General features: G+C 35.1%; 2 protein-coding genes across 4 annotated transcripts in view; one reads left to right on the top strand and one right to left on the bottom strand.

Annotated features, from left to right (window-relative positions):
- Positions 1-9: 9 nt before the first annotated feature.
- LOC128210289 (uncharacterized) lies at positions 10-15,315 on the bottom strand. The gene is made up of 11 exons (XM_052914547.1): positions 15,169-15,315; positions 13,361-13,449; positions 12,621-12,707; positions 11,880-12,440; positions 11,389-11,511; positions 9,871-9,989; positions 8,044-8,119; positions 7,149-7,294; positions 6,801-6,915; positions 3,165-3,244; positions 10-127 (listed from the first exon to the last, which is right to left on the bottom strand). The coding sequence occupies exons 1-11, from the start codon at positions 15,239-15,241 to the stop codon at positions 58-60; spliced, it is 1,539 nt and encodes a 512-aa protein (XP_052770507.1). The 5' UTR covers positions 15,242-15,315; the 3' UTR covers positions 10-57.
- A 76-nt stretch (positions 15,316-15,391) lies between these two features.
- Positions 15,392-19,409, top strand: part of LOC128211284 (protein mono-ADP-ribosyltransferase PARP14-like) — a 33,399-nt gene continuing 29,381 nt past the window's right edge. Inside the window, exon 1 of one of the 3 annotated variants that reach the window (XM_052915902.1) lies at positions 15,392-15,467. The gene's annotated coding sequence lies outside the window, so the exon portion shown is untranslated. Of the gene's footprint in view, positions 15,491-15,710; positions 15,730-19,409 lie in introns of those variants that run through there. The other 2 variants (XM_052915903.1, XM_052915901.1) reach the window with 2 other exon arrangements.

Raw genomic sequence — 19,409 nt, 5'->3', positions numbered from 1 at the left:
AAAAAAATGTTTAATTTCGACAATTTATTAAATAAATATAACATAAAAAAATATGTGTCAAGAGACGTTTGATTTATGCGGTGAGAATCTGGCCAGGACAGGAACGTGGTCCGAGGCTGCTGATGCCCTGAAATATAGGACCATCAAGATATTGAATGGATTCACAAAAGCCTTAATATAAACCATAACAAGAGCTGTCACAGAGACAGCGCGCTCGACTATTCCGCCGCTTTTCAGTGTAAGGAATGAAAAGTTTTGGCGAAACATGCATGGATCACTGTTAGATTAGATTTCAATGCAATACATGATGTGCTGAGATATTAACATAAATGTTTTAACATGGAACATTTTAACCAGAGTTTTTTAGTCTAATAATAAAGGGCCATTATTTGCAAAATACAGTTATCTAACTTGGTTTTTCAATTACGTTGGGTGGTTGAATACCATTGTATAAAGTCTCAATGCAATACATCAAGTAATTGCTGAGATATTATCCTATGTATGCTAACATGCAAGACCTTAACCAGAATTTAGTCGCATAATAAAGAGGCAAAAATTATATAATATAAAAGATAGAGTTATCTTTCTTAATTAAAGAAGAAGGTTAAATGGTTGGGAGCATGTGTGTAAGGTTTCAATGCAATACATGATGTATTCACTGAGGTATTGACTTAAAAGTGGTAACAAGCAAAACCTTAACCAGAATTTTATATGTCTAAAAAAGGGGCCATTATTTGAATATAATGCAAACTAGAGTTATCTAACTTGGTTAATTAAGTAGGTTGGATGGTTGAGTACCATTGTATAAAGTCTTAATGCAATACCTCACGTAGTTGTTGAGATGTTAACCTTTGTGTGCTTGCACACAAAACCTTAACTAGAATATCTTAGTTGAATAAAAATGGGCAATTATTTTCATTAATTGCAAACTAGAGTTATCTAACTTGGTTAATTAAGTAGGTTGGATGGTTGAGTACCATTGTATCAAGTCTCTATGCAATACCTCAAGTAGTTGCTGAGATATTAACCTATGTGTGCTTGCACGCAAAACCTTAACCAGAATTTTTAAGTCAAATAATAAAGGCCTAATATTTGCATTAAATGCAAACTAGAGTTATCCAACTTGGTTAATTAAGCAGGGTGGAAGGTTGAGTACCACTGTATAAAGTTTTAATGCAATACCTCAAGTAGTTGCTGAGATATTAACCTATGTGTGCTTGCACACAAAACCATAACAAGAATTTCTAAGTTGAATAATAAAGGCCTATTATTTGCATTAAATGCAAATTAAAGTTTTCTTACTTGGTTAATGAAGCAGGTTGGAAGGTTGAGTACCACTGTATAAAGTCTCAATGCAATACCTCAAGTAGTTGCTGAGATATTAACCTATGTGTGAGTGCATGCAAAACCTTAACCAAGGTGTGACGCAGACGCCGACGCTTGGGTGATAGTATATAGCTCTTCATATTTTTCGAATAGTCGAGCTAAAGATATATAAAAAAATCCCCCAAAATAATTCAATTAATTTTGGTCTTGAAAAAAATAACTGTTTTTAAGGAGGGGGTGTGGCCATAGGGGCGGTCATGTCAACGCAACTGCCGCCTATGGTTTTAGCGTTTCCAATTAAGTTCATACTTCAATTGTTCAATTAGGCCAATAGCTGTAGGCTCATGTGAACTGTTTTGTTGGAAGCATGCAGTACTGATGAATTTGAGGGACCAGGGGCAGTGTTCAACATAGTCCATATCCTGAGATATGCTTCAGTGATTTCATTCAGTTTATTAACCTGATATTTTTTTAGACCAATCAAAACACTCAGATTTTACTCTTAAACTTCAATTAGATTTACATTGGTTATTAAATACTATACAGTTAAAACCCATTAGATCGGTATCCCATGGACAGGCCAAACTACTTCAAGCCTCGCGAATATCGAGTCAAGCGAGAAGGCTTAAATAGATTTTAAAAAAATGGGTATTTGACATCCAGATCGAGCCAAAGAGGAAATCAAGCCAAGCGATATCGAGCCAACAGGTTTCGACTGTATACATATTTAGTAGTAAAGGCAAAAGGCGTTTCCATTGTCTAGTTGTAACACACTTGACTGTCAATCCAGGGGTCGCAGGTTCGATTTCTCGCCGCATCACTAAAAAACACAAATCGTCTTCCGGGAGTGACGTTAAATGTGGGTCCTGAGTGCCAGTGCTATACACTGGTGCATTTAAATGAACCAGGGTAGCTCTAACCAGGGTAACATTCTGTCTGTGCACTATGCTCCATAAGACATAAAATGACTAACAATCTTATCAGAGCACTCGCCAAAGGGCAAGGCCCGAGTGCAAGTATAAATAAGCTTACACATTACCGGCAAAATGGAATATGCCTCTGGTGCTTAGATCTGGCAATACCACCATAAGCACTTATTCGGTTACTATAATAAAACTGCGATAGCTCGAGGACGCCAGGGGTCGGAGCTTAAAGCTCGAGTGATCCGATGTTTCGAACGACACAAGTTTCCATTTTAGTCTGTTATGACGTCTTACATTACATTAAATTTCATGTCGTCATACCGATTGTTTACATCGGCACCGATTATGTATTGCCGTGTGAAAATCGCTCATATGTTCGAAGTAGTAGCTAAGTCTAGATAATCTCATTATATTTACAAGTTTATATGCCAGGTGATTATTCTACTGTTTACAACACATATACATGTATTATGAAAATGTGAAATGCCTTAATTAAGTAATAAATGAAACTTTTCTATTATGCTTTTCGGTGGAAAATCATGTTATCTTAACTATTATTATTTCACTGCTTTTAAACGGTTCAGTTATTGTGTTGCTTTATAAAAGTAATGTAGACATGAGTTCACTATGCAATGTTATTTCTTCAATGACGACACAATGTAATGTATCTCACGCCATATTCCAATTAACGCAAATTTATCGACAATTTTTCTTAAATGTTAGCTTCCTCACTCGTGATATGGATTTTTTTGGTCAATCAGTGATTCTTTTCAATGTTACATCGAAATAAAACAATTATCTTCAATCTATTATCCTTTTTCACCGTTACTTGAGGTACATGTACACTATGGCGTCATTTTTATTTGTTGCAAAGAAGGGTCAGTATCAACTAAGTGCACGAAATCTCCTACATACCCTCTTTTTCCATCGTCTAAGACTTTGATTTCTTCAACAGTACAGCAGCCCTGGTCAGATTTCAGGAAAATGTAGTCAATCTGAAAACAAGGGCAAGGGTATCTATGTTACCAACTAGAAATGTGTCCATAGGACACGGATGCCCCCATATGTTGCATTTGGGACAATCTTTTTATCCATTCTCCAAAAATGTGCATCAAAATTACGAGTTCCACAAACTAAGAGCAGTGGGAAACGAAACCCCAGGTGCAAAACTTCATCACCAAATTATAAGTAACATTCCGCCAAGGTTTGTTGACTCCTGGTGATTTTTTTTGAAGTTATGAGCACCTCAAGTCCAAAATGCCAATCTTTGCAAATTCAAGGGCCAAACTCTGGTTTTACTAAGTGCAACAGAAAAAGAAACCCCAGGTACACAACTTCATCACCACATTATCATTTCCCTAAGGTTGCATGACTCTATGCAATGTAGTCTTGAAGATTTAAGCAACCCATGTCCAGAAATGCCAATTCAAGGGCCATAACTCTAGTTTCACTAAGTGCAGCGGAAAACGAAACCCCAGATACACAACTTCATCAACTCCTTTACATTCCCCTAAGGTTTTATGACTCTAGGTAAAATAGTTTTTGAGTTTTAAGCAACTAAATTCCAGAAATGGCATTTTGCTTATTCAAGGGCCATAACTCTGGTTTTACTACGTGCAGCGGGAAACGAAACACCAGATGCACATCTTCTAAACATTGCCCTAAGATTTCATGACTCAAAGTAAAATAGTTTCGGAGTTTCGAGCGTCACAATTCCAGAAATGCCAAATTGAATGTTTACTAATTCAAGGGCCATAACTCTAGTTTTACTAAGTGCAAAGGGAAATAAAACGCAAGATGCAAAACTTCACCACCCCATAAACATTCCCCTAAGATTTTATGATTCCAGGTAATATAATTTTGGTGTTTTAAGTGACACAAATCCAGAAATGCCATTTTTTGCTAATTCAAGGGCCATAACTCTTGTATTACTAAGTGCAGCATGAAACAAAACCCCAGGTGCACAATTACATCACCTCATTAACATTCCCATAATGTTTCATGACTCTAGGTAACATACTTTTGGAGTCTTGAGAGACACAAGTTCGCCTTATAATTACAAAATCACAGACTAATGGACATAGGTTGGCCGGGACCCATTGACTCATGGACGGACAATGGCAAATGTATCTGCACCCCTCCCCATTTTTGTGAAGGCATACTAACATAATTTTAACATTATGATTATCAGAATTAATCAATTTTTTTAAAGATTAACATCGACAAAGCGTCTTTAATAGCCAAAACAAGAGGCACATCAGTGCCTGTGCTCCACTGGCCAAAAGGTTCAAGCAAAGACCACCTAACGAACATTTTCGTCAAGTTTCATAGAAATACAATCATCAATTTTTGAGGAGAAGTTATTTAAAAAAATTTTTTACTTTAATAGCTCTGGCTGCCATGTTGTGCAGTGGACCGAAATGATTTGGGCAATTTGAGTAAAGGAGCACCAAACAAACATTTCTGTCAAGTTTTATCGAAAAAAGGTCATCGGTTTCGACGACAAGTCGTATAAAGTTTTTTTTATTTTTTAGCTCTGGCAGCCATGGTGTGCAGTGGACTGGAACCATTTAACAAATTATGGTTAATGACCACCCAAGGAACATTTCTGTCAAGTTTCATCAAAATCTGATCATCGGTTAACATTTAATCTCAATAGATTATGAAGCAAATATCTAACCTGAACAAGAACTGACGAGATAGAATAGACTTGGTGTTTCACTTACACTTTTCGGCCATTTAAGTTACTTAAAATAGCTGTTTCATAAACTTTCAGAATGTCACTTAAACGAAAATTAATGTTCAGTCTATATATACTTTCCTATGTATAAATGTAAGGTTTTTAAATTGATCTTTTTGTGAGAACTTTATGCTTATATGTTTACTCATAAATTATTATTGTTTAAAAATTATTTAAAGATGCTATACGTGAAAAATTAAGACATTATTTTTTTTTCTATTAAAGGGAAGTAATTCAGTAGTAAAATGTAATCAAAGCTATTAAAGCATGGCATTTCTTTTCTAACCATGTTGATATTATTACAGTCTATTCAAGCAAGATGCCTTTTGTTTTTACATAGTAACCATAGGTTCTGAAAAACAAGGAGCACTATTCCCAACAGAAGGATGTCACTCCCTATCACTGCATGAGCATCATAATAAAGAAATGTTTACTCAAACTGCAAGCTGCTCAATTGAAATAGGTATTTACCTCAAGCATACAGTTTTATAATGTGGCAAAATAGTCGGACTACTAGATTGTCATTCGGACTAGTAAAATATGCCATTATGCTAGTCCAACTGGCTAGTAGGTTAAAATGTTTTTCGTGAAGACTGCGGACGAGAAGTCCTTAAAGGTTTTTCTATTTTTAACTCTCGCAGCCATGTTGTGCAGCGGACGGGAACCATTTGGGCAATTTTGGTTAAAGGGCATCCCGATGAACATTTATGTACAGTTTCATCAAAATCTGATAATCGGTTTCTGAGAAGATGTAGTTTAACGTTTTTTTCTATTCTTAGCTCTGGTGCCCATGTTGTGCAGCAGACCAGAACTGTTTGGGCTATTTTGGTTAAGGACTACCCAAGTAACATTTCTGTCAAGTTTCATTGCAATACGATCATCGGTTTCTGAGGAGAAGTCGTTTAAAGGTTTTTCTATTTTTACCTCTGGGGGCCATCTTGTGCAGTGGACCGAAACCATTGAAGCAAATTTGATAAAGGACCATCCAAGGAACATTTCTGTTAAGTTTCATCAAAATCTGATCATCGGTTTCTGAGAAGATGTTCTTTAAAGGTTTTTCTATTTTTTTGCCCTGGCAGCCATGTTGTGCAGCGGACCGGAACCATTTGAGCAATTTTGGTTAAGGACCACCCAAGGAACAATTCTGTCAAGTTTCATCAAAATCTGCCTATCCGTTTCAGAGGAGATGTCGTTTAAAGATTTTGCTATTTTTAGCTGTGGCGGCCATATTGTGCAATGGACCAGAACCATTTGAGCAATTTTAATAAAGGACCACCCAAGGAACATTACTGTCAAGTTTCATCAAAATCTGCCGAACCGTTTCAGAGGAGATGTCGTTTAAAGATTTTGCTATTTTTAGCTCTGGCGGCCATATTGTGCAATGGACCGGAACCATTTGAGCAATTTTGGTAAAGGACCACCAAAGGAACATTCTTATTAAGTTTTGTCAAAATCCGCTAATCAGTTTCAGAGGAGATGTCGTTTAAAGTAAAAGTTTACGCACGCACGCACGCACTCACGACGGACAATCTGTGACGACATAAGCTCCATGGCCTTCGGCCAGTGGAGCTAAAAAGGTATACAGAAAAAAGTAAGAACTTGAACGTATCACACTTTGATTGTATGCCTACTATACTACTAATCAAACAAGATATATACAATATACTATTACTACTTCTGACAGCATTACTTCCATTATGTTAAGAAAGATATATGTTTGAATACATTAATTTATCTTGCAAGGTGTGTAACAAAACACTGAAGAAAGTGTCATTATAAGAACTTTAACAGACAACACATCAATGTCTTACCCGCTTTGTAAGGTTGGGCTCGAGCGCATTGAAAGTAAAGCCCTTATCTTCTGGATATGAGTGAAGCCAGATGTCCTGGAATTTGGTTTCTTGGGATCGAAAACCCCTCAGATACCTGCAGAACGAAACATACACTAACAGAAATAGCTCCATAGCACTTTACAATAATATATTCTCACTTATGAGAAAGCAGACCCTATTTGAATGCTGGGGAAATACAAAGATGGTTTCGCTGTTGACAATAAGCTATACTTTGAATCAATTCGACATTCTGTAGTATTCAATTTGCAAGAGTAGACATACCTAAGTATATAAGAGAAACATCAGTCAAGTCTGTTCTCTACTTACGTCATAGCAGGCTCATGCGGCTCGGCGTTCAGGTCGCCAGCGAAGACAGCCGGGCCTGGAAGTTGACTGACGATCTCCAAGATCTGACGGACGGACGCCTCCCGTGCCTCGTGACTCAGGGACAGGTGTGTGGTCAACACATGTACCTACAGGGGGCAAATGGTGTATGTGGTAAAACAAGTAATGAACGTGTTCCTTTGAAATCAAATAAAAAGCGAAGACTAACAAAACCATCGATACAGTTTGAAAACGAATAATTTTGCTGTGTTCAACCATGAGTAATGTTCGATAAACCGGATAAGATGAGGAAAAGGTCAATGTTAACTATGGGTTATGATTGTTGAAGCACATTAGCTATCCTTTATAGATAGATACTCAAGAAAAATAGACTTCTGACAAGCTGAAAATCAGCAAGTAAACTATTGCAACTATATCACACCTAATAATAATAATATGATATTATGTTCCTTCTTTACTTATAAGAGACAGTGGGCCTCTAAACAGTATAATTTTCACCATCTAGTTAAGCAGGCCTTTAAATATAAACCAGACACTATTTTTTTATAAGGCTTGCTGAAGACGAGTTGTGTAACCGCTGAGAAGACTTCACCAAAGATATATTTTAAGAGTACCAGTCTAAACAAGACTGTGGTCTGAATTAAAATGTGCACGTTATACAGAATGAGATGTCTTTCCATCCAGAAAAGACCTCCTTTTAAAGTTCCAAGCTACATTTATAAAATGCAGTATAATATAAGAAATAGCACAGAGCACTTCGGACCTCCTGACATTATAATGAGTGGTTTGTATTTTTTTAATATAATTACATAAAAAATCTACTAAATATAAATGATTACTTCAATACCTAGATTCAAATTAAATGTATGTAACTCACCACCCCAGTAATTGGTATGTATATATCTGCACGTAAGAGGATTCTTTGGTGAGTATCAGCGCTATTACTTCTGTTACTGTAAAAATAAGAAGCGTCAATTGTTAAAAGGACTTCTAAATCCCCAATTCAATTCAAATTTACATATTGTTTCATTAATGTTTACAAACTGCTTAGAAGTGATGAGCATTATTGTAAATGTTTCAGTCATATTGTCAGCAAAACTAACTGTTGAGTTTATAAGGTATTTAAGATTATAACAATGAAAAGAATTGATATTGTCTGCCAGATTAGGAAAAGTAGATGGCATGGAAATCATGTGGGTAAAATATTCCGATCAAAACATGCAATAGGATGCAGAGTGATGGACTGTTATAAATATTGAATATGAGATATGATTATGTTAGCAACTATTTGAAATAAACAAAAATCACATATAATACAACATTAAGAATTGACATAGTAACCTAGAATTTGACCAAGTTTTAAACTAAAAAAAGATTTTATCACAGCCACATATTGAAAAAGAAACATTGCAAGAATATAGCCGCTAGTGTGTTGGCTGCAACTGTTTGAAATAAAAGAATATCATATATAGAGTAGCATTTACTATAATCGTTTAGATTTTACCTGTATTTTGACCCCACATTACCCTGCTTAGAACTAAAGAGATTTCATGAAGGTCAGATGGACGAAAAATATTGCAAACATATAGCCTCAAAGGTGTTGTTTCCAAGATTTGACCCGATGACCTAGTTTGTGACCTCATGTGACATAGTTTCAAACTAGGCCAAGAATTCATGGAGGCAAATTCATAAAGAATGGAGGGGATATATTGCCTCTGTTTGTTTACAAACTTTCATTAAGATTTGACCTAATTACCTCGTTTTTGACCCCATGTGACCCACTTTTTCAACTCTAATTAGATGACATAAAGGGCAACATTTTGACATCAGTTTGAACGAAGTTTGACCAATCAATACCAATGTTAGTTTTCAGACATGATTTTTGAAAGAATTGACCTAGTGACCTAGTTTCTGACCTTATATGCCCAAGTTTCAAACTAGTCATTGAAGTTATCAAAGAAAAACATTCTGATTAAATCAAATACATATATGACCAGTCATGTTGCCTCTAGTATGTTCCTTACAGTCTGATAAAGTTTCATGAATATTGGACCAAATCTAGTGTCTCTAGTGTGTTCCAAACATAAATATAACCCCTTAATTGTTTTTCTAAGATTTAACCTAACGACCTTGTTTTTGACACCACTTTACCTAGTTTCAAATTAATCCAAGAGTTGAACAAGGAAAACTTTTAGATAAAGTTGGGCCAAATGTTATGTCTCACGAGTGTTCAAAAGATTTTACTTTGTTTTTTAACCCCATGGGACCCACATTTACAAGCGGTCAAAATGTTATGAAGGGGGACATTCTGATTAAGTTTGAACATCATCTGACCAATCTGTACCACGATATGGTTCCAGCCAGAAAAATGTAACAGACGGACAGACAAAAGGATGGACATTCTCGCATATCATCCTTCATAAGGTATTTTCCCATTACTCCCATAATAAAAATATACCCACTCATCCCTACTGAGAAATAAGAATAACTTAACAAAGTTATGTCCTTTACGTAATAAAGGAATTAGTACCCTCTAGTACCAACTATATACACATTTGTTAATGCCCATGGATGGAGTGACGAACAGAAAGACACCATCAAATACAATATCCCCATCCTAAGACCTTCGATTCGGCTGGGGATAATAAGCTAAGCACTGAGCTGTCTTCATATTGTGCTCAGAAAGGATAGAAATGTTGCTTACATGAACAGCATGTAAGTCTGTGTGTGCACAATGGGGTAGCGGGAGAATATGGCCACGCCCTCCTCCGTCCGTCCGTCCTGGATCGTGTTAGGCTGCATCTGGGCAGGCTCGTACACAAACTACAAATGTTTTGATTTTATATAAGGATTCTTTTCGTCAAAGAAACATGGGTTGTGAAGAATAATCTATTATTATTTTCAATAATTATTTTATTTATGTATACACTAAACAGTGCTCTATACTATAAAGTGATGTACACTATACAGCGATATACACTTTGCAGCGATATACACTTTACAGTAATGGACACTATACAACAATGTACACTATGCAGCGATATACACTATACAGTGATATATACTATACAGTGATGTACAAGATACAGCGATATACACTATACAGCAATGTACGCTATGCAGCGATATACACTATACAGCAATGTACGCTATGCAGCGATATACACTATACAGCAATGTACGCTATGCAGCGATATACACTATACAGCAATGGACACTATACAACAATGTACACTATGCAGCGATATACACTATACAGCAATGTACACTATGCAGCGATAAACACTATACAGCAATGCACACCATACAGTGATGTACACTATGCAGCAATATACACCATACAGCAATGTACACTATACAGGGATATAAACTTAACAGCGAGCGATATAGAATTAAGAGTTAAACACTAAACAGCATTATACACAGTGATGTTTAATAAACAGGGATGTGAACTTTACAGCAATAAACAATATACAGTAATGAGCACTATTAAGGATGTACACCATAAAGGGATTTACACTATACAATGATATTCTTTACAGCGATGTTCACTATACAGCAGTGCACAAGTCGCGATATACACTGTACAGTGACGTAAACTATGCAGCAATATACACTATACAGTGCACTATGCAGTAATAATATTCAGAGATATACATGATACAGCAATATACACTATACAGTGATGTATACTAAACAGTAGAAATACACCATATAAAAAAAATACTTTGTCAGGATACTTTGTTTATGTTTCATTCCTAGTATAGGGTATATTACTGATATATAGTATTATTATAGTGATAAACACTATACAGTGATGTACACTTTACAGTGATGTACACTATACAGCGATGAACATTCTACAGTAAATGAACACTATACAGTGAAATACTCTATACTAGGAATGAAATATAAACAAAGTATCCTGACAGGTGAACGCATCATTGTTGTGAAAATTATAGTCGATATTAGTTTAATATTGTGCCTTGCTCACAGCTCAAACTGAAATTATAGTGATTGATCCAACACTGTGTTGGATATTGTATCTACTTCAGTTTTGTTGCAAGCAATGTTAATTTTTCATTTGCTGTAACATAAGAATTCCATTTTTAAAAGAAACATGGATTGTGAAGAAGAATATATTATTTTTATCATTATGGTATAATAATTATTGAATTTAGTATATACTTAACAGCAAATTTAAGTGAAATTGGCATTCAACCTGATATTCCTGTAACCAGTCTGCCACAGTGGCAACCTGTGCGGGCCCCATGTCCCCACCCATCCCCTCGGCATACCGCACTTCCTGTATACAAACTACATCTGGCCGCGCCCCCAGCAGCACCTGCAAAACATGGACGCATGTCCATCATTGAGATGAGGAAAAGATATATGATGGTACTCAATGAATCTAATTTATGTTAATATAGTCCCAATTTTGGTCCACGTCTGAAACCCTTTTCTTTGTCGATATTATACCACAATTCCATGAAAATGAAGCTTTATTACTCATAAAGTCAGGACATAGGAACTTGACGACCCTTACACCAGTAATGCTTGATTTCCATCTAAAAGCCAGCACTTTTTTGGCGTCTGGGTATATAAGATATCGGATGTGCAGAATTTTTTGTTTTTGTTCACAGTGGTAAAGTAAACAGATAAATTATTCTACTATTTCAGTATTACTAAATATGTCTGGTGCAATTTACTTACATTCTTCACACGATTCATTCGCTTGGTGTAACTATTAGATGTGGCTGGTTTGGAATTCATATTCCATATATTATATGACATCACAGAAAATTGTCCGGAGTTAAGACTATGAGATTGGAATGTGCTCTCTTTGGATATATATTCATCTTTTGATGGTGCATCTTTTACCTCACCCGGTTCATCTGATAAACTATTATCCACGCCCATATAGTTGTAGCTATATTTAGATTCAGGCTCAAATTTAATAAAATTCTTAAAATAACTCGTCCCTACAGGAAATATGTACGCAGGTATTGTTGATGGTTTGATTTGTTCTCCAGTTTTGTTTGCATGTTCTATATAAGCAGTGTGTGAATAAACAAAGAATTGCTCCTCCTCAACAGTTGTTGAAAACTGAAAGTGGTGTCTCAGTATTGCAGGGCCCTGCTTCCATTCAAGAGTCAATTGGTAAAGCGTCCCGAGGGGAAACATGCTCGTGAACCCATGGCTCTGCCCTCGTCTGTCTGTCACATGACTCTCATAAAACAGTGGAGTCTGTCCATCCATTGTGTAGAACAGCAGCTAAAAAAAATATTGTTATACAAATTGTATCACTACATAAAAAATGATAATGTTTCATATTTTACCGGTAATCATCATTCATTAAAACAGCAATACAAGCTAGTGCATTGGGAAGAATGTTGTCAGGTAAAAAGACAAGAATAAGACAATCAAAACAGTTATATAAATATAATCATCTACCGTCTTCTGGAAAAGTGTGATAGCTGGAGCTTTGCTGCCACCTGGCACACACCAGGGAGCTCGCTTGGCTGCAAACCTTTCTGAAAACTAAAGGCATTTTTTGTTGTATTATATTTAATTTATGGATAATTATTGCTCATAAAGAGAATAATTTCTTTAAGTTATAGAATTATTTAGGTAAACAGAATATTTTATGTTTATCAAACATGATTTCAAATATTTTTTTACCTAAATAATTCAGTAACTTAAAGAAATTATTCTCTTTATGAGCAATAATTATCAACAAAATGTTTCTGTTCTGCTTCAAGATATTGGTTACATTGAAGTGCTGTAAAATTGAGTGTACATTATAAATTAGTAACTGAATATGATTGTTCCAGAGTGTCTTGTTTCACTCTAAAAATTACATATCTGAAGTTATAAAAATGTCAATAAAACATAAATTTAGTGTAGCTCTTCGTATCAGGTATATCATCTTGTAATGTGTCACATACACAATGACACAATGCTGAAAAGTTGGCTTAATTCTGGAGGGTGTAATCCCCCTTTTTTGTATGCAGTATTCAGGGGCTTATAAATTTAAGGATTTTGTGAAGAAACTCAAGATTTGGCATTATTCTGTTGGTACACAGACCCATCAAATACTTAAATTATAATTGTTACTTAACATTATGATAGAAAAAAGAGGAGTATTCGGTATGCCAAAGGGGAGAAGGGTTACTCCATTATTCAGTTCTTACCGATACAAGTCGCTCTGTAAGGTCATTCTTGTGTTTTACTGCTTGTGGTCCGTAGGACAGTACGTTGCCAAATTCCACTAACATCCAACCTGCAATTATAAAGAATAGGCTAACTGATTTTGATATTTGATAATTTTCTGTGCCAAATAAATGTCAGTAGATATTTTTTGCAGTTTTTGATATGGTAAACTTATTAATGGGATCAGTAGAATCCCTGTCTTTAAAAAATAAAGTCTAATGTTGTGACTTGATGAATTACATCCATTTTATGCACCAGTCAAATGTAACCACGACCCCCAGGTCCGGGGAATAGCAGGGACATTCGGTCCAGCAGATCCCGGGTAAAATTGGGAACAAACTGTTGGTAAAATCCCCGCCAAATGCCCCCATTCTCTGCTATTTTTGAAGTGAAAACAAAACCACTGCATTCACTTGGCACTGCGGGGCCACCTGGCAGGTAAAACCACGACCCATTTCCCTGGCTATCCCTGGTATACCCCCGGACCTAGGGGGGCCGTGGTTACATTTGACTGGTGCATTACACATCACATCATGTATCTTCATACAAATTTGGTGTCGGCACCCCTTTGGCTAAAAAAACATAACAAACATAGTTGAGCTTTAAAATGCTTTCCTTACAGAACATCAACATTACAGTAATGCGCATCAAGGCAACCTATGCATCAGTTGAATAATTCCCTGAAAACGTCACTCAGTCAGTGTCAGCCCGAGTCCATTATGTAGTATTATAATTATTTAGATAACCACCAGGAGACTTTTTACAGTTCTTAGTATCGGAAGACTCATTACAGGCAAACATTAAAATTCCAAATGATAAAAAGGTTCCCTGTCAGAAAACTCATCATCCCTTAAAATTTTGGCTTAGTAACAGTACATTATACATTAGTCCATATGAACAGCCGTTTAGTCTTTGACAATTTTTTTGTTTTGGCGACTCTAAGGGAAAATAATAACTGTCCAAAAGTTAAAAAAGTTCCCTTAATGCGCATTTTAGTGGCTACATTATACTTAAGACTTACAATGTAGCCATTGTAGGCACGGATCTACTAAAGCTACAATAATGAGCGATCAGGGATACTTTTTTTATTGATTTGACATTTCTTATGTATCCCTTAAACACTACAACTCTCTACTATTTAACACAGGGTGAAAGAATATAAAGATGACAAAGTTGTTCAATATTTACCCGACAGTGATCTAAACTGGATTAAATTTAGTCGTTTTTTTCACATAAATATATTCTGGGTCACGAATACTGTTATACATGTACACAACCAGTCAGATTTGTCCTAGATTAACAGATATCGGGATTCTTGATAAACAATTGACACATTTAAGTGTTTTATGATAACTGAACATGTTTTTTTTTACATAATGACATAAATAAAGATGTGTTTAATAGTAGGCAATAATATTTTCGTAGAAATTTAAATTTGAAACGGGAGATAATTGCAAAATTGTGGGCACAAGGATTCTCTGCGCAAGGACCGTTCGCTACTTTTTGCTGGGATGGTGGACGTCAAGAGTCTGCCATAGAAAAAAAATAATCAAAAGACCCGTTGACGGCCATTTAGGTGGACTAGGGTCTCGTTGATATAGTAAAGCAGTTGATTATGTTACAAAGCAGGAGTACATAATAGTTTACATTGAAGCACATTATGGTGAACAACCAACTTCAAGGAAGAATCATATAAGAAACAATACTGAACTTAAAATATATAATTTGTTTGTCCGAAAATGATCTGTCCGTATTCATGGTAATTTAGTTAATGTAAGATAAAACATACCATATGCACTGATTGATGACACAAACCACAATGTTAAACGGAAACTTTTGAATTTTATATCAAACAATCCCATTTTTCTGTTGAACGGTTTGCTTTATCGAATTATAGTTGCAAGTTGTATTTGTGTTGTGTGTTGACATGACTGGTTATTAACTTTAAAATCAATTGTTCATATAAGGCTGGGAACCATGCTGAAAACGAAAGTTGAAAACTTCACGCATGCGCACAAACGACGTAAAAACCAGGAAGCAAATCGAAAGAACAATCCGACTGAACATTCAAGAAAAGGGAAAAATAGAGTGAGTGCTTTTAGACAGAACAAGTATGGTTTTTTTACATTCGTTATAATTAAATCAATGAATGATCAAAGGTGTAACTACGATAATTTCAATACTGTACAAGTATTTTTTTAACCAGAAACGTACGTCTACTTTCGTTTTCAATGTAACTGAAATTTAATACGTGAATGGCTGTTTTGTTTAATTATAGGAAAATGATTACTTATTTAATATTGGTTATCATTGTGAATTAGTTCCATCAGCGCTGACATAAATGACAGTGGTAACATTTTTTCTTTAAATGCGTGTTTTATGGTCGCGCAGGCACCGCATGATTATTGTTGGGCGAGGCAATGATATACATGTATGGTCAAAAACATCATTGATTATGATAATGGTTGATTAATGGGTTTGTATAACAAGTAATTTTACTATTGCATTAGATAATACATAGATTAGAGCATGGTCAACAACACTACATGTAGCGAATAGCATGACTTACAATAGTTCCATTGTGGAAAAGGCTAAGCAAAGAGAAGAAAACGTGCAGGTCTAAGAAAGTAAATTAAAACTATATTGAATGCATTGTACGTGGAAAAATGCCATGGATAATGAGTTGAATGCCAAGTATTTTCGTAACAATGCATTATCTGCGAATACTATGAACACATTTTGGGACCATCCGATTTTTCTGTGAACTATATATGCCTTAAAGACATACTTTAATTGGCATGTTTTTTTTCGGTTGTTTACAGAGATTTATTAGAGAAATGAGAATGATAATTCACTGTTCATTGAAGACAGTGAAATAACAATTTGTTATGTTTTATTGTTTTCAATTTTAGCCCGCTCTCACTATCAAATCAAACCTCAGCGCGCACGGTGCTAGGATACAATTTCAATGACGTCATTTCCGAAATGACATTACGTTCACGCTTCTCTGAATATATTAAATAAACCGCCATTTAAAATCCTTTTTATGCATTTAATAAAAGGAAAAATGCTTGTTTTAGTACAAGATCGATATATTACGATCCTACAATTGTACAAACAATTATCATTTCTCTATCTCTCTTTACAACATCTCGTCCTAATCATAATGTAAACATACCGTTGTTGTTCTACATATATGGAAAACGAAACAACCTTGATAACTTTTAAACAGCCGCACGAGGATTTTCTTACCCCATCACACGATTGTAAATCAATATTACCCTTTAAACTTGTTTATCTTTGTATTTTTGTAATACAATGCATGTAGAAGGCATATATGAAGATTAGACTATTTTGTTAGTTATCTTTTTGAGTTATCTTTTTGTGAACCTTGAAGTAGATTTATACTTATTTCAGATCTTAGTTTCCTGCGCTGCATTTTATAGTTACTTGGTATTGTAGGTTAAAATAGCTCGACCATTTCAGAACATCTTCGAGCCGGGGTATTAATGATTTTGACCCCGAAAGGTTTACGGCAGGCTTAACAACAACAAGCATTTGCCTCGCCCAACATCACTCCCGTACAATAACATTCCATATATTTGAAGGCACGGATAATCATCATTTTGTAACTGGGTATTTATGCTTTTGCATCGGGTAATTATTATCTTTTAACCATTTATTTGGAAGCCAATATTGTTAAAAGATGAACATTTTTACAATATAATGTATTTGTTATGGTTAATTTTTGACCTACATGTATTCAATTGGAGAAGTCATGTTTGCAACCATGGTTTCTGCTTTTTAGCATGAATTAACGTTATCAGTATCGTGCGTCGACGTATTTATACATTTTTCTGCCGTTTCGGTTAATAATTGGTGTAATGGTTTGTAGAATTCGTGCCGAACGCATAAACACGTGATACGCTACGCTATGCTTAAAACTAATTTTAATTGCCCTTTCTGTTTTTTTTTAAATTGCGCATTATAATAACGCATTTGAGTTACTGCTACAACGATAAAGGGTCATTTCGGGAATTTTAGTATTTGCCGACAACACAGGTACCCAATGTAAGTCGATATACGTCTATGTTCGCCGAAGTAACTAGGTTATTTATATGAGATGATTCAGTTTTAAATAATAGTAAGATGACATGAATTCATATATTAAATGATTAAGAATTTTCGGAGTGAGCTTAGCAAACGAGCCCTTCTTAATCATTAATATTTTATTCAGGTCATCTAACTGATATAGAAAAAAATTGGCTGACACATGGTCAATGTAAAATCTAACGCCGGGAGTGTGTATCAGATGAGTGTCAGTGGACGGACCTTTTAACACCCGCGATACTTAATGATTGCTCATATGCAATTTCATTGGGTGTAAATGTAGGTTGTATTCTTAACCGCGTTTTTAGGCTTCTACACCGAAACTTCCTAAGTTCGTATCACATTTACATTTCATCATGCTGTAAAGGAAGCATACTGCTGTAAACACAGCATTCATTTCAGCGCTGGTGCAAATTAAATATATTTCCGAACAATGCAAACAAAGTAATTGCGTTGAAATAAAAGCGAAAAAAGAGCCTGATATATATGTATATATATAACTATGGTAACATCTTTTCAGGGTTTTCAAAAATTGTAACTTTTTCTGATGGCAGTTAGGTTCTATGGCACAGAATACGTGCATGATAAATATAGTCAACAACTGTTTTGTCATGTCATAATATAGAACACACCTCTTTATATGTCAATTGGCGCTATTCCAAACATTCGATTAGTTTCGTTTCATTTTCTGAAAACGCTTAACAAAGAGTTTGAATGATTAAAGTCAATCGAAGTGATCGTTTCACATGATGTTTTTTTCTAGCTTCTTTTTAAACTGAGTTTGTTTTATATTTTGTATTTATATGAATTATATCGAATATAAATGTGGATTTTTAATATAAATATTTGAAATACGACAAAAGGAAGTTAATCATTACATGCGATCACTGGATTTTTCGAAATTGTTTGTGATGACACTGTTTTTCCTAAACACTACTGTTATCATAACATAGTTAAACACATGTACCCATGTATCTATTTGACATCTGATAAAGTATTATTTCAGTGTATTTTAAACATCGTTTTATAAAGTATTTAGTGAAAGTCGTTTAGGAACAAATAACATAAGGAATTATTTAATTATTTTTTCACCAGGTAGCATTGCATTTTATTTGCACCATAGCATTCGTGAAGCGTCAGTTGTATTTCAAACATTGAGTTGTATTTCAAACATTGAGTTGTATTTCAAACATTGAGTTGTAATTATAACATTCAGTTGTTGTTTTTAAACATTCAGTTGTTTTTCAAACATTGAGATGTTTTTCAAGCATTTACTTGTATTTCAAGCATTTACTTGTATTTGAAATACTATTAGAGAGGTTCCAGAAAACGACGAGTACAAGAACACGTGAACGTCTAGCTAAACGAAGAAGTAATAGTTGCAGTTGAGTTTAAAAGTCGTTTGCAAAATTACTCTCTAAACTTGTACGCGTCGACTCACTGTTATCAAATTCATATCTTTTTCTCGTGATATCGACATGTCCTACATGCTATTCAAAACATGTACTTTGTGCACATATAGGGCACATACCATGATGATGTTGGGTACAAAAAGACGCCCACAAGTTCCCGTTCCCGTACATGTTATTTTTGCAAACCATGTATTAACAAATCCAGGTAACATGTATTATATCGGTACCAGAAACAAGACAATATATGCTCAATTGATTGGGCGAACCATGTAATAGTAGTATGCCCAGTTTAAGCGGATGCTTAACAATAATGCTTAACAACAACAACAGCATCACTAACAACAAGAACAACGTCAACAACAACAACAACATCAACAACAACAACAACATCATCATCATCATCATCATCATCATCCTCATCAACATCCTCATCATCATCAACAACAACAACAACAACATCATCAACAACAACAACAACAACAACATCAACAATACATGCATTACATTA

Source organism: Mya arenaria, chromosome 12 (genome assembly GCF_026914265.1).
Source record: "Mya arenaria isolate MELC-2E11 chromosome 12, ASM2691426v1".
In the NCBI taxonomy this organism is placed as follows: Eukaryota; Metazoa; Mollusca; class Bivalvia; order Myida; family Myidae; genus Mya; species Mya arenaria.
Note: the sequence above shows the minus strand (reverse complement) of the source record. Positions and strands in the feature narration are given on the sequence as shown.